We start from the raw sequence: 21,201 nt of genomic DNA, 5'->3' as shown, positions 1-21,201 counted from the left end.
CGTGCTGGTTGAGAAGAAGAATTAATTAAAGCGTTATGGATGAAAAAGGAAAATAAACTATTTATTGTACCAAAATAGAACATCTTGAAAAAAATGAGAAGTATACAAGGTTCTTTTTTAAGAAAATGAATGGGAAGAATGTTGATATGATTGAAGTCCTGAATAGGAACGGTTTGTGTGTGTCAGATGAGAATGTGATAAAGGAAGTGAATGGCTTCTATAACAAGTTATTTGATAAAAAAAATGATTGATTCTGGTCTTGTTACAGAAGTGCTGAGTGGGTTAGAGAATAAGTTGGATAGCGGTGAATCTAATATATTGAATGAGGATACGATTATGGATGAAGTGGAAAACTTGATGAAGAGTGCTAAAAAGAATAAGACACCGGGTAAAGACGGATTGCTGGTAGAATTCTATGTCAAAGCAAGAGATGTTCTGGGGGAAAATATGACTGAGATATGTAAGTGAATGTGGGAGAATAGTAAGATGTGTGGATCTCCTCATACCTCACCAACCGCACATTTAATGTTTCCTACTCCCATACAACCTCTTCATCTCGCCCCCTCTCTGTTGGTGTCCCTCAAGGCTCTGTCCTAGGACCTCTTCTTTTCTCAATCTATATCCTTGGCGTGGGACAAGTCATAACATCCTATGGCTTCCAGTACCATCTATATGCCGATGACACTCAGATCTACCTCTCTGGCCCAGATGTCACCTCTTTGCTCTCCAGAATCCCAGAATGTCTATCAGCCATATCCTCCTCCTTCTCCTCTCGCTTCCTCAAGCTCAATGTTGACAAAGCCTAACTAATTATCTTTGCTCCATTTCGCACATCTTTCCTACCTGATCTATCTATCACAATAAATTAATTCACACTTTCCCCCGTCCCATTAATCCGCTGCCTCGGAGTTACCTTTAACTCTGCCCTGTCCTTTAAGCTGCACATCCAAGCTCCCGCCACCTCCTGTCGCCTCCAGCTCAAAATTTTTTCCAGAATCTGTCCTTTACTCAACCCTCACTCTACCAAAATGCTTGTGCATGACCTAATCATCTCTCGCCTTGACTACTGCAACATCCTCCTTTGTGGCCTACCCTGTAACACTCTCGCACCCCTCCAGTCTGTCCTTAACTCTGCTGCCCGACTAATTAATCTCTCTCCTCGCTACACTCCTGCTTCCCCTCTTTGCAAATCCCTTTACTGGCTCCCATTCCCTCAGCGAATCCAGTTTAAACTACTAACACTGACCGACAAAGCCATCCATAACCTTTCTCCTCCACATATTTCCATACTAATCTCTCAATATCTTCCCTCACGTAATCTCCAGTGCTCTCAAGACCTCCTCCTCTCCTCTACGCTTATTCGCTCCTCACCCAACCGCCTCCAAGACTTCTCCCGAATATCCCCCATCATCTGGAATTCTCTGCCCCAACACGTCCGACTATCCTCCACATTTGCATCCTTCAAACGGAACCTGAAAACCCATCTCTTCAAAGAAGCTTACAACCTGTAATGACCATATGACCACCTCAACACTACCGGAGCTACTACAACCCCCGACCTACTATCTCCTTCCCCACAATCCTGTAGAATGTAAGCCCGCAAGGGCAGGGTCCTCTCCCCTCTGTATTAGTCTGTCATTGTTAGTTCGTTTACTGTAAGTGATATTTGTATTTTGATGTAACCCCTTCTCATGTACAGCACTATGGAATTAATGGTGCTATATAAATAAATAATAATAATAATGTGTGAATCTATGAGGGTGTGGTTGTGCTGGTGTGTAAGAAAGGTGAGAGAAAATGATTAGAGAATTGGTGACCTATAACATTGTTGAATTCAGATTACAAAATCCACAGCAAATTGTTGGAAAATCATATGCGTGAGGTGATTGGTCGTGTTGTGGTTGAGGATCAAGTGTGTGCTTTGCCTGGAAGGAGTATGAGTGATTGGAGACTTCATGGTGAGGAAACAGAAGTGTGTGGTTCTTTAAATTGATTTTGAGAAGGCATCTGATAGGGTTTCGCAGGTTCTGGAAAGAATGGGTTTTCCTAAAAAAATTGTGATTTGGGATAACGTCTTTGTATGATCATGTGTCAAGTGAGTTTCTTGTTAATGGGTGGATGAGTGAGAAAGTGAATATTATGTCTGATGTAAGGCAGGGGTGTCCCATGTCCCCTGTCTTGTTTGTATGTGGGATTGAACCTTTGTTATGTTTGACGTGATAAAATGATGCGAGGATTGTTGGTATCTGGGAAGGTTGGTAAACATATTAAAGTTTTTGGATATATGGAAGATGTGAATGTAAGTGTTGCGTCTATGAGTAAGGTTAAGTTGCTTTTGGATTTTTTCTGTGGTGGGTCTGACTTTAGAGTGAATTAGAATAAAAGGAGTTTTAAATGTTCTGGGATGACAGGGTTAAAATACAGGGGTTAAAGTGTGAGGAGGGTGCTATCAAAGTGCGGGGGTATTATTTAATAAGGATTTTGAAGGTTAGGAGAGCTGGGTGGAGTGTGGATGGAGGCTGGACAGACATCTGTCTGAGATGGGTTATTGAATCCTGCATTGAGCAGGAGGTTGGACACAATGACCCTGGAGGTCCCTCCGAAGTCTAACATTCTTTGATTCTATGAAGATTTTGATAATAAAATTGGAGATTCTGCCAATTTTGCTTTTTATTACGACAGCATTTTCCACCGTCTGCTCGAAAAATCAAGAGTACAGAAGATAGCTTTTACAGTACCGTACCTTTCTCTGGAGCAGTAAAACAGAGAAACTTGAGAGAGAGTCTTTCTAGGTTATCCTTGATTTATAAATTAGACAGCAAAGGCGGTGGTGGTTCTGATGCAGAGGGCATTTGGAAGTTTAAAAAATGGCGTCATCTGATGAAGTATCAGTGAGTTAATTGATGTTTAGCGATAGGGTCTTGTTTTTCCTAGAGATTTTAGGATGTCTTTTTGGTGTATACCTTTGATTTGTTATACTAGAATAAGTATGAACCATGAGGATGAGAAGATGAAACAACGACGTTTTAGTAGATGAGCTTAAAATGAGTTGTTTATAACTAACCTGAATGGTTTTAAAAAGAAGAAAAAAAAAGAAACACCGTGTCTGAAAATTGAGATTCTGATTTGGGTTTTATCCTACGTCATATTGCAAGGCTTGTTAAAGGGTCGATTATGACTTGTAGAATCGCTGCTTCCAACCGGAGGCTCTATAGAGTTCTAGACCTCTTCCTCTCTGAAGAGACAATTTGCATATTTAATTTCCCAGAGGAGCATTGCACCGCTACTTACATTGGCATGCCAGAGCTGGTATGTCACGCTACACAAGGAGAAACGTTACTGTTACAGTGACACTTTACTCCATGCTATACATGAGGGTCCGTAGCCTTGTACCCATCTCAATAATTTCCATATCCCAGAAGGACAACCTTGCTCATCTTTCTCTGTGTAGCACATGTTCAGACAAGCAGCAGTATAGAGCAGATTATACAACAGTACTGAGCAGTGTAGTTGTGAATCCTGCACTGGGATGTGATCTATCACTATTAGTTGCAGCCCCATCTGCTCGCCTCTTCATATTCTCACTCTGCTCTTCCGTCTTCACTCTCCATAGGCTTTAATAGACAAGTATAAATAAATACTTCAGTGAGATAGGAGTTCATCATATTTTGTGCTGAACAGCTTTTACCTGTTTATCTGAGCATTACTGAATTGATTACTTATTTGTTGACTCTAGTGTCTACATCCCACACATAACATGTTTATACTGTTGTCATATGATCTGGAATGTTGTCTTAAATGCTTCATAGCCTTGTGGCTATTGTAGTGCTATACTGCTGTCCCCTTTTCTCTCCATGCAGGGACACTGGCTTACTCATCGCCCCCCCATTGTGATGTGGTCCCGGCATGCTCCTGCCTCCTTCATCCTCTGTGCATGCCTCATTGTGTCCTGGCGGCTTGCCTAGGGCGCATATGTGCATGCTCCCATGTTCTTAAACGGGCAGCATGCGCACATGGCAAATGCTCCCAGCAACTGCAGGGAGACATTTAGGTTAATGTGTGTTCTCCTGCAAGGTGTCTCCCAGCCAATAGCTTGAATACATCTTATATATAAGGCACCTTCCCCTATTGGGAGGTGTCTGAGCAACCCCTATAGTTCGGTTAGGTGTTTTTGGTGTGCAATGTTGCCAGGTCCCCCTTCCCTAGTCTATTAGTGTCCTGTATCCCATATCCTGTGTTAGTCTACCATAGTTAGTCCTTGTTTCCTGTGATTGCTTTAGTGGTGTCGAAATCTCTAAACAGTGTCTGTGGTACCTGTACTCCATGGCCGCATCGGTGGCACCTGTTTGTCACTCATGGGCCTGAATACAGAGGCCAGAACTGTGATCCTATCCCTGTGACCTTCAAGTCTGCACTGTGCAAATCTGTCCCTGTGGCCACCCTATCTGCACAGGGAGAACCTGTACCAATGGCCTTCTGGCAGCGCACAGTGAGAACTTATCCCAAGTGGCTGGCCTGCTTTGTCTGAGAATCTGATAGAACGTCTTCCCTTTGGAGTGGCACCTGGCAGGTACCAGCTGCACAAGTCTGACCACACCACTAGATGATCTAGGGAAAACCAAAGTGGCTGCTTAATCATGCCCCTCCAGAGTAAGTCCGGTCTGTGGGTCCACAGTGTTTCCATGAACCACATGCACCACCTAGGAGCGTTAGTTTGCTCAGGCCATGAATCCCACTGATGTCAAGACTACCCAGGCCGCAGAGCTCTATCAAGAGATCTCCCATCAGCATGATCAGCAAGAATTTTTTTTGTCATATCTAAGGACTGTAAAAAGCCATTTTGATGCTGTAAGCCTGTAACCATGGCCGCTTCTTCTGCTCCAGCTCAAAGTGTCGCTGCTACGGACAAATCTACTATGCCTGTGATCTATACCCATGGACCTAATCTTTGTTTATCGGCTCCACCAAGATTCAACAGAGACCCTAAGGAGTGTCTTGTAGTGATGAGCGAGTATACTCGTTGCTCGGGTTTTCCCGAGCACGCTTGGGTGATCTCCGATTATTTGTTATTGCTCAGAAATGTCATTTTCATCGCCTCAGCTGCATGATTTACGGCTGCCAGATACGCTGAATACATAAGAGGAATACCTGTTTGTTAGGGAATTCCCACATGTATTCAGCCTGTCCAGCAGTCGTAAATCATGCAGCTGAGGTGATGAAAACTAAATCTCCGAGGTATAACCAATACTCGGAGATCACTTGGAGCGTGCTCGGGAAAACCCGAGCAACAAGTATACTCGCTCATCACTAGTGTCTTGGGTTCCTGAACCAGTACACCATACATTATGAACTTTTGGTCCATCAATTCCTGACTGATTGGGTGAAGGTGAGATTCCTGATGTCCCACCTTGCTGGAGAAGCATTAGCATTGATTAACCACTTGTATGTGAGAGTGGATCCTGTGACAATGAACCTTCTGGCCTTCCTGGGACTTTTCGGAAGGTATTTGACGAACTTGATCATGCTTCCTCCACTGCATCCTCTCTACTGAGAATACGTGAAGGAGAAATCTGTGAGCCAGTATGCCGTCCAGTACCACACCTTGTTTTCCGAGCTGGGATGGAAAGATGATGCTTTGATAGTCGCCATGATAGCTGAGTTGGCAGGACGTGACATTCCAACCTCTCTGGACGAATTAAACTCCCTGGCAATCCGAATTGACCTCTGGTTTCAAGAGTGAACCAAAGAGGTGGCTTGTGAGAGGAGACTGGCACGTCTAGCTCGGTCCTTCCAAAGACCACTCTTTTCTCAGCCTCCTGAAACATCTGTAATGGCCAAACCCATGCAGGTCAATTGTGTTAGGCTGGCAGAGCAGCAGCCAGAGAGTGGTCATGCCAAGGGAGTGTGCTTCGGCTACAGTAGCATGGACCACTTTAATTGTGACTGTCCTAAAAGGTCAAAATTCCTAAACCTAGGGCCTGTGGTTGAAGCTTCCCTAGGTGTGAGAGGAGGTTTTTCACCACTGACTTTGAAGGTTTCAGTGTCCTTTAGAGGTGTCCGCTTCAACAAAACAGCCTTCCTTGACTCTGGTGCAGCGGAACATTTTCTACAGCAAGCCATGGTGGATCGGTATCGTTTTCCCGTCCAATGCCTCATCTGTTCAGGGGAAGGACCTCCCTGAAATTGTTCAAGTCATCACAGAACCAGTAGAGCTACAAATCGGAGCACTCCATTCAGAGACAATTCACACTATGGCCATTAAAAACATAACTTGCTATAAAGTATGTTCCGATATACAACCAGTTAATTCTTGAATCGATATACGGCATCAGAAATATATAGAAAAGAGATGAAAAAAAAATCCAAAAGTAGAAAACTGCAAGATGTTCTCTAATTCTCCCACAGTCTCCAGGGGAGGATCTGCTTTAAATTATGACTGAGCATATGTATTTATTATGAGTTTATAGCATATGTGCTTAGAATGGTTATCTACGCCATCATAAAGCTCAAGAAGCAACACAAGAATGGGGGCGATCATCGAATGCATCCCGCATCTTCCGGTAAGACGGCACCGTATAGCCCGTTCCTATCGAAAACATATATATCATTTTTTTTTTTAGCAATATTGAAATATTGCTTGATTCCTGCTTGGCGGTAGCTTTATGGCTGTCAATATATATTATCCTTGAAATGAGCCAGATCATCTATCTCTTCCTTCTTAAAGCAATTGGCCAAGACCCCCTTAGGGCACGCTGTTTTACATATGCCAGATTGCCTATATGTCCCCGTAATGCACGATGCTTGAGAGATACAGAACAATTTCCTTCATTTACTTCCTGATTGCTTTTTCGTAATGAAGAAATCCCCAAAATTGTTTTTTTTTTTTTCTTTTCCGTCCCTACTTTATAAACGCAACGAAACGTCTCTCGGCTGCTTATCGTTTGCTTTATTATCAGCAGGTGGCACTGCTCAGTTTCCAATGTCTTCAGTGGGTGTCTTGATTTAACAGGCAGCACGTGCGTCGAGAGGAGCATGGTTTAAAAAGCTGGCATCTTTTCTATTCTTCGCAGTTTTCTCCGAGGAATCACTAGCGTCCCACTCGTTGGAGGGAGAGGAAAAAAAAAGTCACCTATAAAAAAAAAATGGTGATGGAATTAGAAAGGGTAGAAGGTACAGCACACAAATGACTGAATTCGACCATCTACCTGCTTCAACTTGGTAAGTTTGCACGCTATATAGTATCGAAGTTTAAGGATAAAGCTAAGTGTTTTTGCTGCAGGTTTTTGATTTTTGCAAATTTTCAGCGGCATTTTACGCCGAAATCTCATGCGCACACTTTTTTTTTTTTTGTCGTCAGTATTTTGTGCTTTGCATGTTTTTTTGGACATAGGGCACGTCACTTTTTTCAGCGTTTCTCATCCCTTGACTTTGAGTGGGTGGTGAAAAAACAAGGAAAATACACTTTTTTTTCCAGTATCTTTCCTGCCAAGAGATCAGGTTTTGCTGCAGTAAAAAAACCAAAGCTGAGAAAATGCATAGCGTGAACTTAGCCTTATTCTACATTCCCGCGGTGAGTTTTTGATGGTGCAGATTTTCTTCCCTTTTTTTCTCTCTCGAAAAAAGTGGGAAAAAAAAAAAAAATCACGGTGGGAATAGTAGTTAAGTCGCTGTTAATATTTTTCTGAGCAATGTTCTGCTTCACTATGGATTAATAACTTTAGTAATCGTTTTTGTTTGTTTTTTTTCTTTTAGAAAAAGGTAAACCGCTCGATCATAAAGTCCCCGCGTTGGCCATCGCAGGCAGGTGATATCGACCCAGCTCCAATTTGACAGATGTTGACAGCCAAAATGTTCAAGCCGGGTCAGTCTGACCATAAACTGTCAGCGGTGGTCCCCATCAAAGAGACCGTCCCCGAAAAGAAAGAGGTCGAGCTGATACTTGTAAAGGAACAGAACGGAGTCCAGTACACGAATAACGCAATCATTGACCCCGACGCCTCTGGGAAATACGAGACCCCCGTGGTCCAGGAAGAAGAGGAGGAACGAGAGCACTGGGGCAAGAAAATAGACTTTCTTCTATCGGTGGTTGGGTTTTCGGTGGATCTGGCAAATGTCTGGAGGTTTCCCTACCTGTGCTATAAAAATGGAGGAGGTAAGAATGAGACCTTTCAGAATTTGAATGAAAACCATTAATGATCATTTTTGTACATTTTTATACAATACATAGGCATAAAATTTTATAATTTTGGGGGATCATTCCCTAAGTGATATTTGCTATTCTTTCTAATAATAAAGAAAATCTTAGAAACTTTGATTATATTCTCAGACGTAGAGATTATATATATATATATATATATATATATATATATATATATATATATATATATATATATATTTTATTTCTTACATTTTTTTTCTTTAATTTGCAATTGGGTTTCATTACCAAGTAAACGCCATTTGCCTTCAGTTTCTTCAGGCTGCACTGTCCGTTGCTGGCTGCATATGAAGAGTTAACTGAGCGTCCATCAGCGAGCTCCCTATGATTGTCTCTTTTATGTCTTTTTCTGAGCTCCTCTCAGCTGATTTATGATAAATGACCAGGTCAAAGTAAAACGTGTAGTGAAACAAAGCAAATGGTGCAAAAATTTTGAAGAAACCTAAATACAAAAAATTTTTTTTTTAAGGTATTTAAGTATTAAAAACAAAAAAATCCCAAGGTGGACAACCCCTTTATGCATTAAAATATGTCTTCACCTACACAGTTGTTAGGACTGATTCTTCAATCCTGTTTGGTCCCTTTAAGCCTCACAGCTGAAACCTGAAAATAATGTTTTCCTAGGAACCTTACTCTACATTTATAAAAATATACACTGGGGAAATCTTTGCCTTCCATCTCACATATTTAGCATAACCTATTCGAATCCAGCGGTCACACTATATTTTTCTTCTGTGAAGGAATTCATTGTGCGGCTTCGCGAACGCTGTTGGGTTTTTCCCTCTCGTTGGTCCTTTTTATATCGGTATCTCAACCTGCGTCTCTCCAGCTGTTGGGGGACTACAACTCCCAATATACTGACAGCTGCATGTTACTAGTTCTAAAGTTCAGAAACTTTTCTCATTTCTATGTAGAATTGTGACCTTGCTTAACTATTAGCTCATATTGCTTTGAAGGGAATCTGAAATCGGGTTTTTCCTATGTGATACGAGAGCCGCATGATGTTGGGGCAGAGACCCTGATTCCAGCGATGTGTCACTTGCTGGTCTGCTTGCTGTCACTTTGATACAATCCCTGTTCTGTCTGCTGCAGATCTAGCATTTCCCTGAATGCTGAGCTTGTATAACCCCGCCCACACCGCTGATTGGCTGCTTTCTGTGTAGACTGTATATTTACAAAAAGCTGCCAATCAGTGGTGTGGGTGGGGTTATACAGAGCAAGAGGACTAGAAGGCACGGGACACCTAGTCCTGTAGTGATAATCTCCTACTGAGATTATCAGTATCACTACAGGACCAGGTGTTGTGTGCCTCCTAGGTAATTTCTCTGTGTAATTTTGCCCCCACCACTGATTTACTGATCTACGGGCTGCATTCTGGATCAGGGGAAGCTGAAATCATTGATATATAGGAATGAGTGATATCCATCTCTGCATGTACACTTAGACAGGGATGACTGTATATTGCTGACAAGGACCGCCCATTTGACTGCTAAGTCCAGAATGAGTTTTTTTTAAAATAATTTAGCAAACTTGTATATCAATACATGATGCCTGTGACGTGTCTGTTATGATCTCTCTATTTCAATTATGGGCTTACATCAGTGATGTCACTAGAGTCTGATGGGCCCAGTGCAAGATTTGAACAGGACCCCCAGCCACATCATGATCTACAGTGGGTACGGAAAGTATTCAGACCCCTTTAAATTTTTAACTCTTTATTTCATTGCAGCCATTGGGTAAATTCAAAAAAGTTCAATTTTCGTCTCAGTAATGTACACTCCGCACCCCAACTTGACTGAAAAAAAACAGAAATGTAGTAATTTTTGCACATTTACTAAAAAAGAAAAACTGAAATATCACATGGTCATAAGTATTCAGACCCTTTGCTCAGTATTGAGTAGAAGCCCCTTTTGAGCTAGTACAGCCATGAGTCTTCTTGGGAATGATGCAACAAGTTTTTCACACCTGGATTTGGGGATCCTCTGCCATTCTTCCTTGCAGATCCTGTCCAGTTCCATCAGGTTAGATGGTGAACGTTGGTGGACGCCATTTTCAGGTGTCTCCAGAGATGCTCAATTGGGTTTAGGTCAGGGTTCTGGCTGGGCCAGTCAAGAATGGTCACAGAGTTGTTCTGAAGCCACTCCTTTGTTATTTTAGCTGTGTGCTTAGGGTCATTGTCTGGTTGGAAGGTGAACCTTCAGTCAAGTCAGAGGTCCAGAGCACTCTGGAAGAGGTTTTCATCCAGGATATCTCTGTACTTGGCCGCATTCATGTTTCCTTCAATAGCAACCAGTCGTCCTGTCCCTGCAGCTGAAAAACACCCCCATAGCATGATGCTGCCACCACCATGTTTCACTGTTGGGATTGTATTGGGCAGGTGATGAGCAGTGCCTGGTTTTCTGCACATATATCGCTTAGAATTATCACCAAAAAAGGTCTATCTTCATCTCATGAGACCAGAGAATCTTATTTCTCATAGTCTGGGAGAAATTAATGTGTTTTTTAGCAAACTCTATGAGGACTTTCATATGTCTTGCACTGAGGAGAGGCTTCCGTCGGGCCACTCTGCCATAAAAGTTGGACTGGTGGAGCGCTGCAGTGATAGTTGACTTTGTGGAGCTTTCTCTCATCTCCCTACTGCATCTCTGGAGCTCAGCCACAGTGATCTTAGGGTTCTTCTTTACCTCTCTCACCAAGGCTCTTCTCCAATGATTGCTCAGTTTGGCTGGACTGCCAGGTCTAGGAAGACTTCTGGTGGTCCCAAACGTCTTCTATTAAGAATTATGGAGGCCACTGTGCTCTTAGGAACCTTGAGTACTGCAGAAATTCGGTTGTAACCTTGGCCAGATCTGTGCCTTGCAACAATTCTGTCTCTGAGCTCCTTGTCCAGTTCCTTTGGCCTCATGATTCTCATTTGGTCTGACATGCACTGTGAGCTGTGAGGTCTTATATAGACAGGTGTGTGTCTTTCCAAATCAAGTCCTATCAGTTTAATTAAACACAGCTGGACTCCAATGAAGGAGTGACCATGTTATATTTCAGTTTTTCTTTTTTTTTAATAAATTTGCAAAAATTTCTACATTTGTTTTTTTTTTCAGTCAAGATGGGATGCAGAGATTACATTAATGAGAAAAAATAAACTTTACCAAATGGCTGCAATGAAACAAAGATATTATATAAATATGTCCCTTATCCTGGTAATATGTCCTCTATTATACCATTGTTCTTTAATGCATAGAAAAAAAACCAAAACAACTGTACTCTCCTTATATCCGCTCCCTTGCCCTATGGCATCCTCTTCCGAAGCTGGCAGCTGACTTCATCACTGCCATTTGCCCCCAGTCACGAGCACGTAGTTGTCATCTACTGGCCCTTGATTGGCTGGCAGCATGCATTGCTGTGCACGGACCTGATGGGTCTGTGCACCACAAATCTCTTCAACTGAGTGTGCGTTCAAGTCACACTTCTAGTTGAAGCTTCTGTTGGCATCACCGGGCCTCCACCGGTATGGGCCCAGTCACAACCTCTGCGACCACATTCATTATGTCTCTGATTTCCATTGTTTTTACTGGACAGAATTGCTTGGCATTCGGGAGAAATGGACACCTGATGAAATAAAATAGTTGTGTAAGTTTTATTTTTTAAGATTTTCTAGAGAAGGTAACTCAAAATATTTGGTTGAACACACGAACTAGAAATGAGCAAACCCAAACTGAAAAGTTTGGGGTCTGTACCGAAAACCTAGTGTTCGGGCATGGGTCGTGATCATGGACTTCTCAGGAAGTCTGTCTGTGTTTGGGTTCGGCTGCCCAAACACCAGGTGTTTCCCACACTATCATCTGCATGACAGCGTGAGAAGTGCCGTCAGCTCTGATGGGTGTAAGACGGCATGAGCCAGCAGCTGTGACTGTCTGTAATAAGGTTACTTTTGGTCACAGGCGTCGGCTGAAGAGGGAGTACTACCATCATCGGCCTGCTGCCACTGATAACAGAAAAATGCATGGGGGTCCCAGGTAATTTTCAGATTTTCATAAGCAGCACTGGGAAAGCTGAAGGCTGATGTTAATGTTCTGGGAAGGAGGGTAATGTCCCTAAATGTTTCCAGGCTATTAATACCAACTTACAACTATTTAGTTAGCCCTTGCTGGTTATTTTTATGGGGGATCCAAGAACAAAATGGCTTAGGGTTCCCCCATAATTTCAAATCAGCAAAGGTTAAACTGACAGCTGTGGACTGATATTAATAGCCGGATAAATTGTCCCTTCTCCCAGACTATATGTATATAGTTTTTTCTACTCGAGTATATACGCAAGTATTTTATTTCCCTCACAGGAAAATGGAGTTTTACACTGTTTCCACTGATATTAAAGAAGCAATCCCATCAACATGATTATCCTCTTAATATATTGCAATCATCATATTATACAGCACTGTGTACTTACAATTGCTCATTTTCCCTTTCTACCTAGCTAATTCTTCTCTTTTCCATTGGGTGTATGTGATTAAAATCTGACTGGCAAGACTCTGTCGGGTCTCCCTGAATTTCTTCTGATGGTGAAAATGATGGGGCCACGTACCTTGTCTTAGCTCCTGAATCCACCCTCTGTCTGTACCCTTCCCCCCATCAAGGGAAAAGGGGAGTAATAGTGTACCGTAATACACCAATCACATTAATAAGGTAATACGAACAGGAGTAAAGGAAAATGCCAATCATATATAATCAAATATACTCACACAAACCGAGGTATACACCCGGAAGTGGAGGATGGGTTTAAACCAAAGTAGGAGAACAAAGGGAATGCTCACCCACTCAAAACCTAGCAACACTCACAGATAAACAGAATGCCTTCTCCAATAATAACCACCAACAACCTCCAGCCATGTAGCCTAAGCTAACTCTGACCATGAGTGCTAGCCAGGACCCAGATTATATAGATGATGGGAGTGGACAACAGTGCACAGCTGAGAGCCTTAATGCAGGAAAGCTTCCAGGTGCTCTCAACTGAGCAGATTAACCCTTGCACTGATAAAATAAATTTACACTGTTTAAGGCCGGTTTCACACGTCCAGATAACTCCGGTACCGGAAAAAATCGGTACCGGAATTATCCGTGTCCGTGTTCCCCTACGTTTCTGTGGCACATCAGTGTGGCACACGTGTGCCGCCCGTGTGCCCACTGGGTACAACACGCACCGTGCTGGGTACCACATGTACCAGCATCTGGTGCTGAAGCCCCGATTCATATCTTCCCTGAAGCAGCGTTTGCTGCAGAGAAGATATGAATAATAGTGTTTAAAATAAAGATCTATGTGCCCGCACATTTTACTTTTTTCACTGACACTGTGTATTGTTTGTTTTTACTGAGTATATTTGTAGAATTTTTTAATTACAATTTCTAGTAGATTTTTTTCAGCAGATATTGTGTTTTTATTGTTGTTAACATCACTCACAAAATATTTAAATTTGCATTTTTGAACTATTGTTTTTATTTTTGTTGTAATGTTTATGACTATAGATTGAAATATAGATGTATCACTATATTAATGCTTGCAGATTTTTGGGGGGCGGAACTCGCCCATTTCCATAGTGTAATATTTATCATCCATGCCTGCTCACCACAAATGATTCAAACCTCTGCGCCCATGCCATGCCAAAACTTTAAAGTTATGATACTTGGGGTTAAGTGCTGCTTCTAAATGCATCTATGGAGCAGGGCAAGAGTGCCTCCATTCAGAAATTCCAAATAAACCTACATTTATTAAACCAGTTAACGTATCAACTAATGCCAAGACCACCAATTATATGCCTCCCTTATGGTATTGCATGATGGATAAGTACCTGCCAGTATTCTCAGCATTGAAGACACCATTAATCTTGACCAAATTTCCAACTCCTTTTGCTGAAATGTAGCCCTGAATATGCAGGACCCTCCACCATGCTTCACTGCTGCCTGCTGACCCTCCACCATGCTTCACACTTCCAGGCCTTCTGTAATGAACTGCCTTCTGTTACAGCCAAATATTTCACACTTTAACTCCCCAGTCCAGAGCACCAGGGAGACTAAGGGGTTTGTAGGGTTATGGTGGAGGAGTACTGGAAGAGATACAGAGTGGGGATGCCTTACAGATGATGCCAAGGAAAGGCAGTGGGGTATGTACCTTCTCCTTTGGCTTGTATAGCCCAGCATCCCACCTTACGTTTCGCAAAGGGGTTCGAAATTGGAGTTTCAGGTGTGAGGACTCAGAGGATATTATGTCATGGCAGCAGAAGGATAGGTCTTGGGTAGATGCTTGATATTTAGTTTGTTAGAAGAAGGGAAGAAGGTTATGTCATAGGCATGGTGACCTCTCGTTTAGCTGGGTAACGATGGAATAGACCTACGCTACTTAGGATTTTTGGTTTATGGTTATCGGAGTGGTGTCAAAAGCTAATCTACCCCCAGTCTTCTTTTTTTGCCTTCATGCTAAGACCTTTACTACACTACAAGAAGTATGCTATTTTGATAGGAATGGAAGTTTTCTATTGATGCTATTAATTTTCTTATTTTCTCTTAGAAACTTCTGGAGTCTGCTCCATTAGGGTTGTAGATGGTATCCAGATGTATGTAGTTTTTAGGATAATGTGTTAATAGGAAATGGCTGCTGAGGCCATTTAAATCCAGTAGCAGGCAGTCTGGTTTTTATCACTTTGTGGGATTTAAGAGAAATATTGTTACAAAGGAGAGTAGGAGAACGCTTGTCTACCTGTCAAGTGAACTGCTCATTGAATCCCGACACCTATAAAAGCTGAAAATGGTTTTTCTACCAATAAATATCCCATTTATTGCATAGCTTCCATATTACCTTCAATTTCTGTAGATAAAATTTATATTTTCAGCTGCCAGAAGGGGAAGGAAACTGATTTTGCCTAAAGTCAATCCCCAAGAGTACAGAATAGTAAATTTATCGAGGGGGGGCATATGAAGGCAAAAGAAAATGATGGAAAGGATATTTTTTCTCGCTACTTTCTTACAAATGTTAACAGCGTACACCCCATAGTGCCCACAACGAAACTTGACTACAGCGCAGGTTACATCTATATGAATGTGTGTACCGCAAATCAACTTCACTTAACCTGTTCACTTCGAGGTAGTAAAGTCCAGACAAAGACAATTTACAGGATTGGTACGTTTTTTAGAAAAAAATAAGACCAAAGCCTCATTCTATGTAAACCCTCTAAGGGTATAAAATTGAAAAAAAAATAAAGTAATTCAATGCTATTCTATATAATTTCATATTGTGACAAGACTACACGCCCATCGGTAATGCTAAACTGTAATTTTCTGCTCTGACAATGCTCCACGGATGCCCCTTTGACCAATAAAAAGGTTATTAACTGGAAATGTAGAAAGACTGTAATTCAAACTGATGTTAGAAGGAGGAAAGACAAAGTTGAATTGGAAAAATACCCATAATATGTGCAACATGTAGAAATGCAGTAAAAAGATGAAAACCCGCAGATAAAAAAAAACAACCCACGCGATATATCAATGTGACAACCAGCAGGCTCGGAGCTAACGCAGGCTGACCTTCCGGTCCTCCAGTTGGTCTTCAAGACATTAACCGCAAACTTGGAAGATTTACAGAGGGCAAGTAAATACTGACATAAGGCCGACGTGATCTAGAGGCCCTCAGAGATGGTCACGCATGCAACATTGCTGACTAATCATGAACATATATTATTTTTTTTAACCTGTGCTGCTGGTAAAACTTGTAGTGCAACGGGCAATATAAGCATATGTTGGAATTTGGCTCTAAATGATTCTGAGGACCACTTTCAATCCATATAGAACCAAGGGCTTATCATCCATAGTGTCCCTATAGGTTATTTTATGAATCGGCCCATAAGAAATAAACCATCAAGACAATGTATTGCCGGCGCCCCTGCATAGTGTCGCCTTCTCCCTCCATGCAGAGATGCTGGCTTACTCACCACCCTAGCCCTCAGCGTGGTCCCAGATTTGCTTCCTACTTCCTTTTGGTGTGCGCGCCACACCTCCCGGTGGCATGCCTAGTGCGCATGTGCTCCTCTGCTCTTAGAGGGAGCGCACGCATTTTGCTAAATGCCCTCAAGCTACCGCTGAGAGGCATTTAACATAATTAGTACACCTGTAAGATGCCTCCCAGTCAATAGCTGGGAGTCATCCTGTATTAGATTCCTTCTTCCTTAGGGAGTCGGCAAGCAACAAGTTGAGTCATTAGGTACTTGGTGTTCTACCAGTGCAGTTGTGAGGTCCCTGGTGTAGCCAGTGTTCTGAAGCCATATCTCTGGTCCCCGGTACTGCCAGCATCCTGATTGTGGTGCGTCCTGTGACTGACCGTTGCCCCCTGGTTCCAATGCCCGATTCAGTATCCTAGAACTGTGTGTTTGAACATAGTCCTGGTCCGTGTCAGCGAACCTCAGCAGCGGCACTACCGGGATCTGCCCAGGAGTCGTACCTGGAGGCTACCTGCAGCCCAGTCTGTCTCCACCATCAGCAGCTCCAGTGACCATCTGGTAGCCACTTAGCTACACCCTTTCCTAGGCAGGCTAGGTCCTGTGGCACCGTGGGACCACAAATCCATGTGTGCTACCATTGGGCGTAACAAACAGGTTTTTTGGCTTCAAAGGTAGCTCTGCAATGGGTTGCCTTCTGCTGGACCTTTTAGGTTTAGGGTATGTTCACAGTTTTTTGGAGGTGGAAAAATCTGCTGTGGTTTTAAAGATTTATCCATGTCGGAAATCCGTGTCATTTTGTTCATCTTTCGATTGTAGCATTATGATTTCAATATCAAGTTTGGTATGCAGTTCGCAAAAAATGCACATCAAAGAAGCAACTTGTGACATCTTAATTTTCCACGGTGCAGTTTTCAAGACCTTGTCAGAAAAAAAGTAACTAAAAACGAAGCAGAAAAAATAAAATGAAGTATGTTTTACTCTGACTCATCTCCAAAATCAGCAAACATTCATGTCTGTAATGCTAGAGCCGGTCTCTGATCCATGCTACGAAAAGTTCACAATAATAATAATAGTATCATGTACAGTGCATATAAAAGGTCTACACACCCCATGCTTAAAATACAATCCAATGAAAAATAAACTGAAATCTTTTCTGGTGGAAAAGTAAAAATAAATTTATGTGGTTGCATAAATATGTATACCCTTAAACTAATACTTTGGTGATGTACCCTTTGAATTACCTTTTTGGGTAACATCAGCATGGCACAACTAGTGTTTGCAATCTTTGCTCACTCTTCTTTGCAGTATCTCCACATCTGTCAGGTTGCGAGGGCATCTCCTGTGTACAGTGTCCTCTTCAGGTCACCCACAAATCTTCAATTGGATTCAGGTCTGCCCTCTGACTGGGCCATTTCAAAACGTAAAGCTTCTTCCAGCGAAGTCATTCTTATGTTGATTTGGAGGTATGCTCAAGGTCGTTGTGGTGCTGAAAGGTGATATTCCTCTTCATCTTCAGCTGTTTAGTAAAGGCCTGAAGGTTTTTGTTGCAAAATTGACTTATGCTTGGATTTGTTTATAATTCCCTCCACCTTTACTAAAGCCTCAGTTCCAGCTGCCAAAAAAACAGGTTCCAAAACATACTGCTGTCTCCACTATGCTTCACTGTGGGTATAGTAATCATCAGGTGATTTTGACTGATTTGATGTAGGTTTTCGCAAAACCTATCCAGGCTTGGATGTTTTCTTTTGTAAGAAAATGTATCCTTCTTGCCATCCTACCCCACAGGCCAGACATATGAAGAATACAGGAGATGTTGTCATATGCTGTACCCAACTAGTACTTGTCATAAATTCTGGCAGTTCCTTTTAACATTGCTATAGGTCTCTTGGCAGCCTCCCAGACTAATTTGTCTAGTCTTTTAATCAATTTATGAGGGACGTCTAGTTCTAGGTAATGTCATTGTTGTGCCAAATTGAAGCCACTTCTTCATGACATCTTCAGTATTTCATGGCATATCTAATGCATTGGACATTTTTGTACCTTCACTTAACTGAAAACTTTCAGCAATGAGATCCTTTTGCTGTGTTGTAAGCTGTTCACCGACTCTGGATTTTGATATAAAATGTAACTTAGAAAATGGCATTAAAATCCTCTTTAGCCAAACTTTATATGTAGTTTATCAAAATCACTGTAAGTGATGGCAGCTGTTTACTAACCTCTTTATTAACATGAGTTTAAATGTGATTAGCTAGTTCTGAACTGTTTCTTCACGGTTTAATGCTTTCTCTCTCTATTTCTATGGCTAAGCTGTCATGTTTTCTCACTATCCAACTTCACCACATAATGGCTTCTGCCTTTCCTACCTTTACTTTTATACAGGCTACAATACTCCCTTGTGTTCATTTCGTGTTATTTATGGCTCTCTTCCTATCTCTGACTAAGCTGTGAGCTGTGACTGCCTCTCTCTATCCAAATTTACCACATAATGGCTGCTGCATTTCCTGCCTTTGCTTTTATACATGCTACAATACTTCCTTGTGATTTTCTCTGAAGGTATAATATCCGGTATTCATTGCTGTGCTGTTACACACTATCAGTGCAGTTTAAGTGTTTTATGGCGCTCTCTTCCTATCTCTGACTAGTCTATGAGCTGTGACATCCTCTCACTATCCAGATTCACCACATAATGGCTGCTGCATTTCCTGCCTTTGCTTTTATGCAGATTATGACCATAGTACCATATTATTTCCTGGAAGGCATAAAAGGGAAGCCTGCGCGATCACGTCTGAGGTCATGCGAGCTTTCTCTGATAATTTCTAATGAAATCTATAAAATGGTGGAAGCAATTTTTGCAATAGGCAAATTCTTAAACTTCAGAAATTTGGTTTGCATTGAATTGATTTGCTAATCTCTAAAAAGAAGGCTATTGTTATTAGGCAGACGATTTGATGATTATCATCTACAATGCTGCTTGTATAGGAGACTATAGTAGCTTGAAAAGGGGAATAAAATGCCCAACAAAAAGAAACAAAATTCTAGTTGTATTTCTAGTCTTAGGTTTTTAAAAAAATATTTTTAACAGAAATAAGTTATTTAACTTGCTCAAAAAACTGCATTTTATGTCAGTTTTTGACTACTGTAATATTAGAGCCTTAATAAATACTGATCGTGCCCGTCACATTTCTTGTAAAATTCTCGATTTCATTGCAAATGCGAAATTACCATAAGTGTACCATATGTATGCCAAATTCCTTTTGTAAGTGAGAAGATGGAATTTCCCATAAAACAGAAGAATGCAGCAATATTGAAAATATAGAGAAAAATATGTCCCGTATATTGCATATACCGGGAAAGTGAAGGCTGATTTGTATAGAGAAGATATATTTTATAAATGAACAGGGATTTTAAAGGGGTTGCTTCACTAATTCACCCCATTTTCCTGTTCGATAAGATGGATATCACGGTGGTTGGTCCCCTACTTGGGACCACTTTTCTATTATCCATGGGCTAAGACAACTTACAAATGTTGTTTGCTTCTTGGTTCGTATTACATGGTTAGATACATTTTCTTGAATTGCAGTTAGAGACTTACTTAATCCATTGTCCCAAGACCCATGCACCATCGACAAATCCTGTGCTTGCTCGGTAGGGTGTCCCACTAGACCCAAGAACGGTAAAATATCCAAGAATCTCAAAGCATCAGAGGATAATCCATAAAAAGTTCTATCTTTGTTCCATAGAATTAAAAAAAAACAGCAACAATAACATTAGGAAGACAAGTCAACGTTTTGGCCATATCTGGTCATCCTTAAACTATCAAAGCTGTATTTTGACACTTGAGAAAGGCCAGATTTGGCCTAAACATTGACTTGTCTTCTTATTGTTGTGATCTATTAATACTATGGAATAAAGATCTAACTTTTTAATGATAATCCTCTGGTTCCTATGGATTTTTGGATATTCTGTAATAGACTTGCATAGCGGACTTCGACTTCCACTGGAGGCACGTGTTACTTCTAATGGTTCCTCAAGCTACCCTTGTGGTAGCTTTAATTTAAAATGGGGTTGTCTTGGCTTCAAGTAAAAAAAAGCAAAAAAAAAAAACAGGTTGTCGTTATTTATTTATTTGTCTTCTGACCTCAAGTTACAGGAATATTCCAATCTTACATATCTATGGCAAATCCCATATGCCGTGTTCTATGACCAGTCAACTATGCATGCATGATACAGTAGATGAGATACCACATCTTTCCTTTAGGTTTTTGTATAGACAGCTGTTGTGAATTCCGCTCTTGGGCTCCCTCCGGTAGTTGTAAGTGGCACTTTTGTGAGTTCTGCTCTTGGTCTCCCTCTTGTGGTTTCTAGTGGTATGGCTGCTCCTTGGAGTTAGCTGTCATCAGCTGCCTCCACTTATCGTCTCTTCTACTCAGCTATTTAAGTCTGGCTCTATCTTCAGCCAGTGCCACTTGTAAATGGTTCCTGGTTGGATTCACATCTCTTTGGAGTTCCCTGTTATCCTGACCAGTTCAGCTAAGCTAAGTTTTTGCTGCCCTTTTCTGTCCATAGATTGTGGACTTATCCATTCTGTGCTTTCTATGTTTGTTCAGCTTATCAGTGTGAATTAATTCTGTCTTGCTGGAAGCTCTGGGAGGCAGATTTGCCCTCCACACCTTTAGTCAGGTGTGGAGATTTTTTGTAAACTCTGCGTGGATTTTTGTAGTGTTTTATACTGACCGCACAGTATTCCATCCTGTCCTATCTATTTAGTTAGACAGGCCTCCTGTGCTCATCCTGGTTTCATTCTGTGTATGTCTTTTCCCTCTCCACTCACAGTCATTATTTGTGGGGGGCTAATCTATCCTTTGGGGATATTCTCTGAGGCAAGATAGCTTTCCTGCTTCTATCTTTAGGGGTAGTTAGCTCTTAGGCTGTGACGAGATGCCTAGGGAGAGTTAGGAGCATTCCACGGCTACTTCTAGTGTTGTGTTGAGCTTAGGGACTGCGGTCA

At 41.6% G+C, this 21,201-nt stretch overlaps 1 protein-coding gene across 1 annotated transcript in view; it reads left to right on the top strand.

Annotated features, from left to right (window-relative positions):
- Positions 1-6,932: 6,932 nt before the first annotated feature.
- The window catches only part of SLC6A2 (solute carrier family 6 member 2), a 98,594-nt gene continuing 84,325 nt past the window's right edge, over positions 6,933-21,201 (top strand). The window contains exons 1-2 of the mRNA XM_069738590.1: positions 6,933-7,218; positions 7,753-8,152. Coding sequence (XP_069594691.1) covers positions 7,834-8,152 — 319 coding nt within the window. The 5' untranslated portion in view covers positions 6,933-7,218; positions 7,753-7,833. The remainder of the gene's footprint in view (positions 7,219-7,752; positions 8,153-21,201) is intronic.

The sequence above is a fragment of the Ranitomeya imitator genome, chromosome 9 (genome assembly GCF_032444005.1).
Source record: "Ranitomeya imitator isolate aRanImi1 chromosome 9, aRanImi1.pri, whole genome shotgun sequence".
Taxonomy (NCBI): domain Eukaryota; kingdom Metazoa; phylum Chordata; class Amphibia; order Anura; family Dendrobatidae; genus Ranitomeya; species Ranitomeya imitator.
Note: the sequence above shows the minus strand (reverse complement) of the source record. Positions and strands in the feature narration are given on the sequence as shown.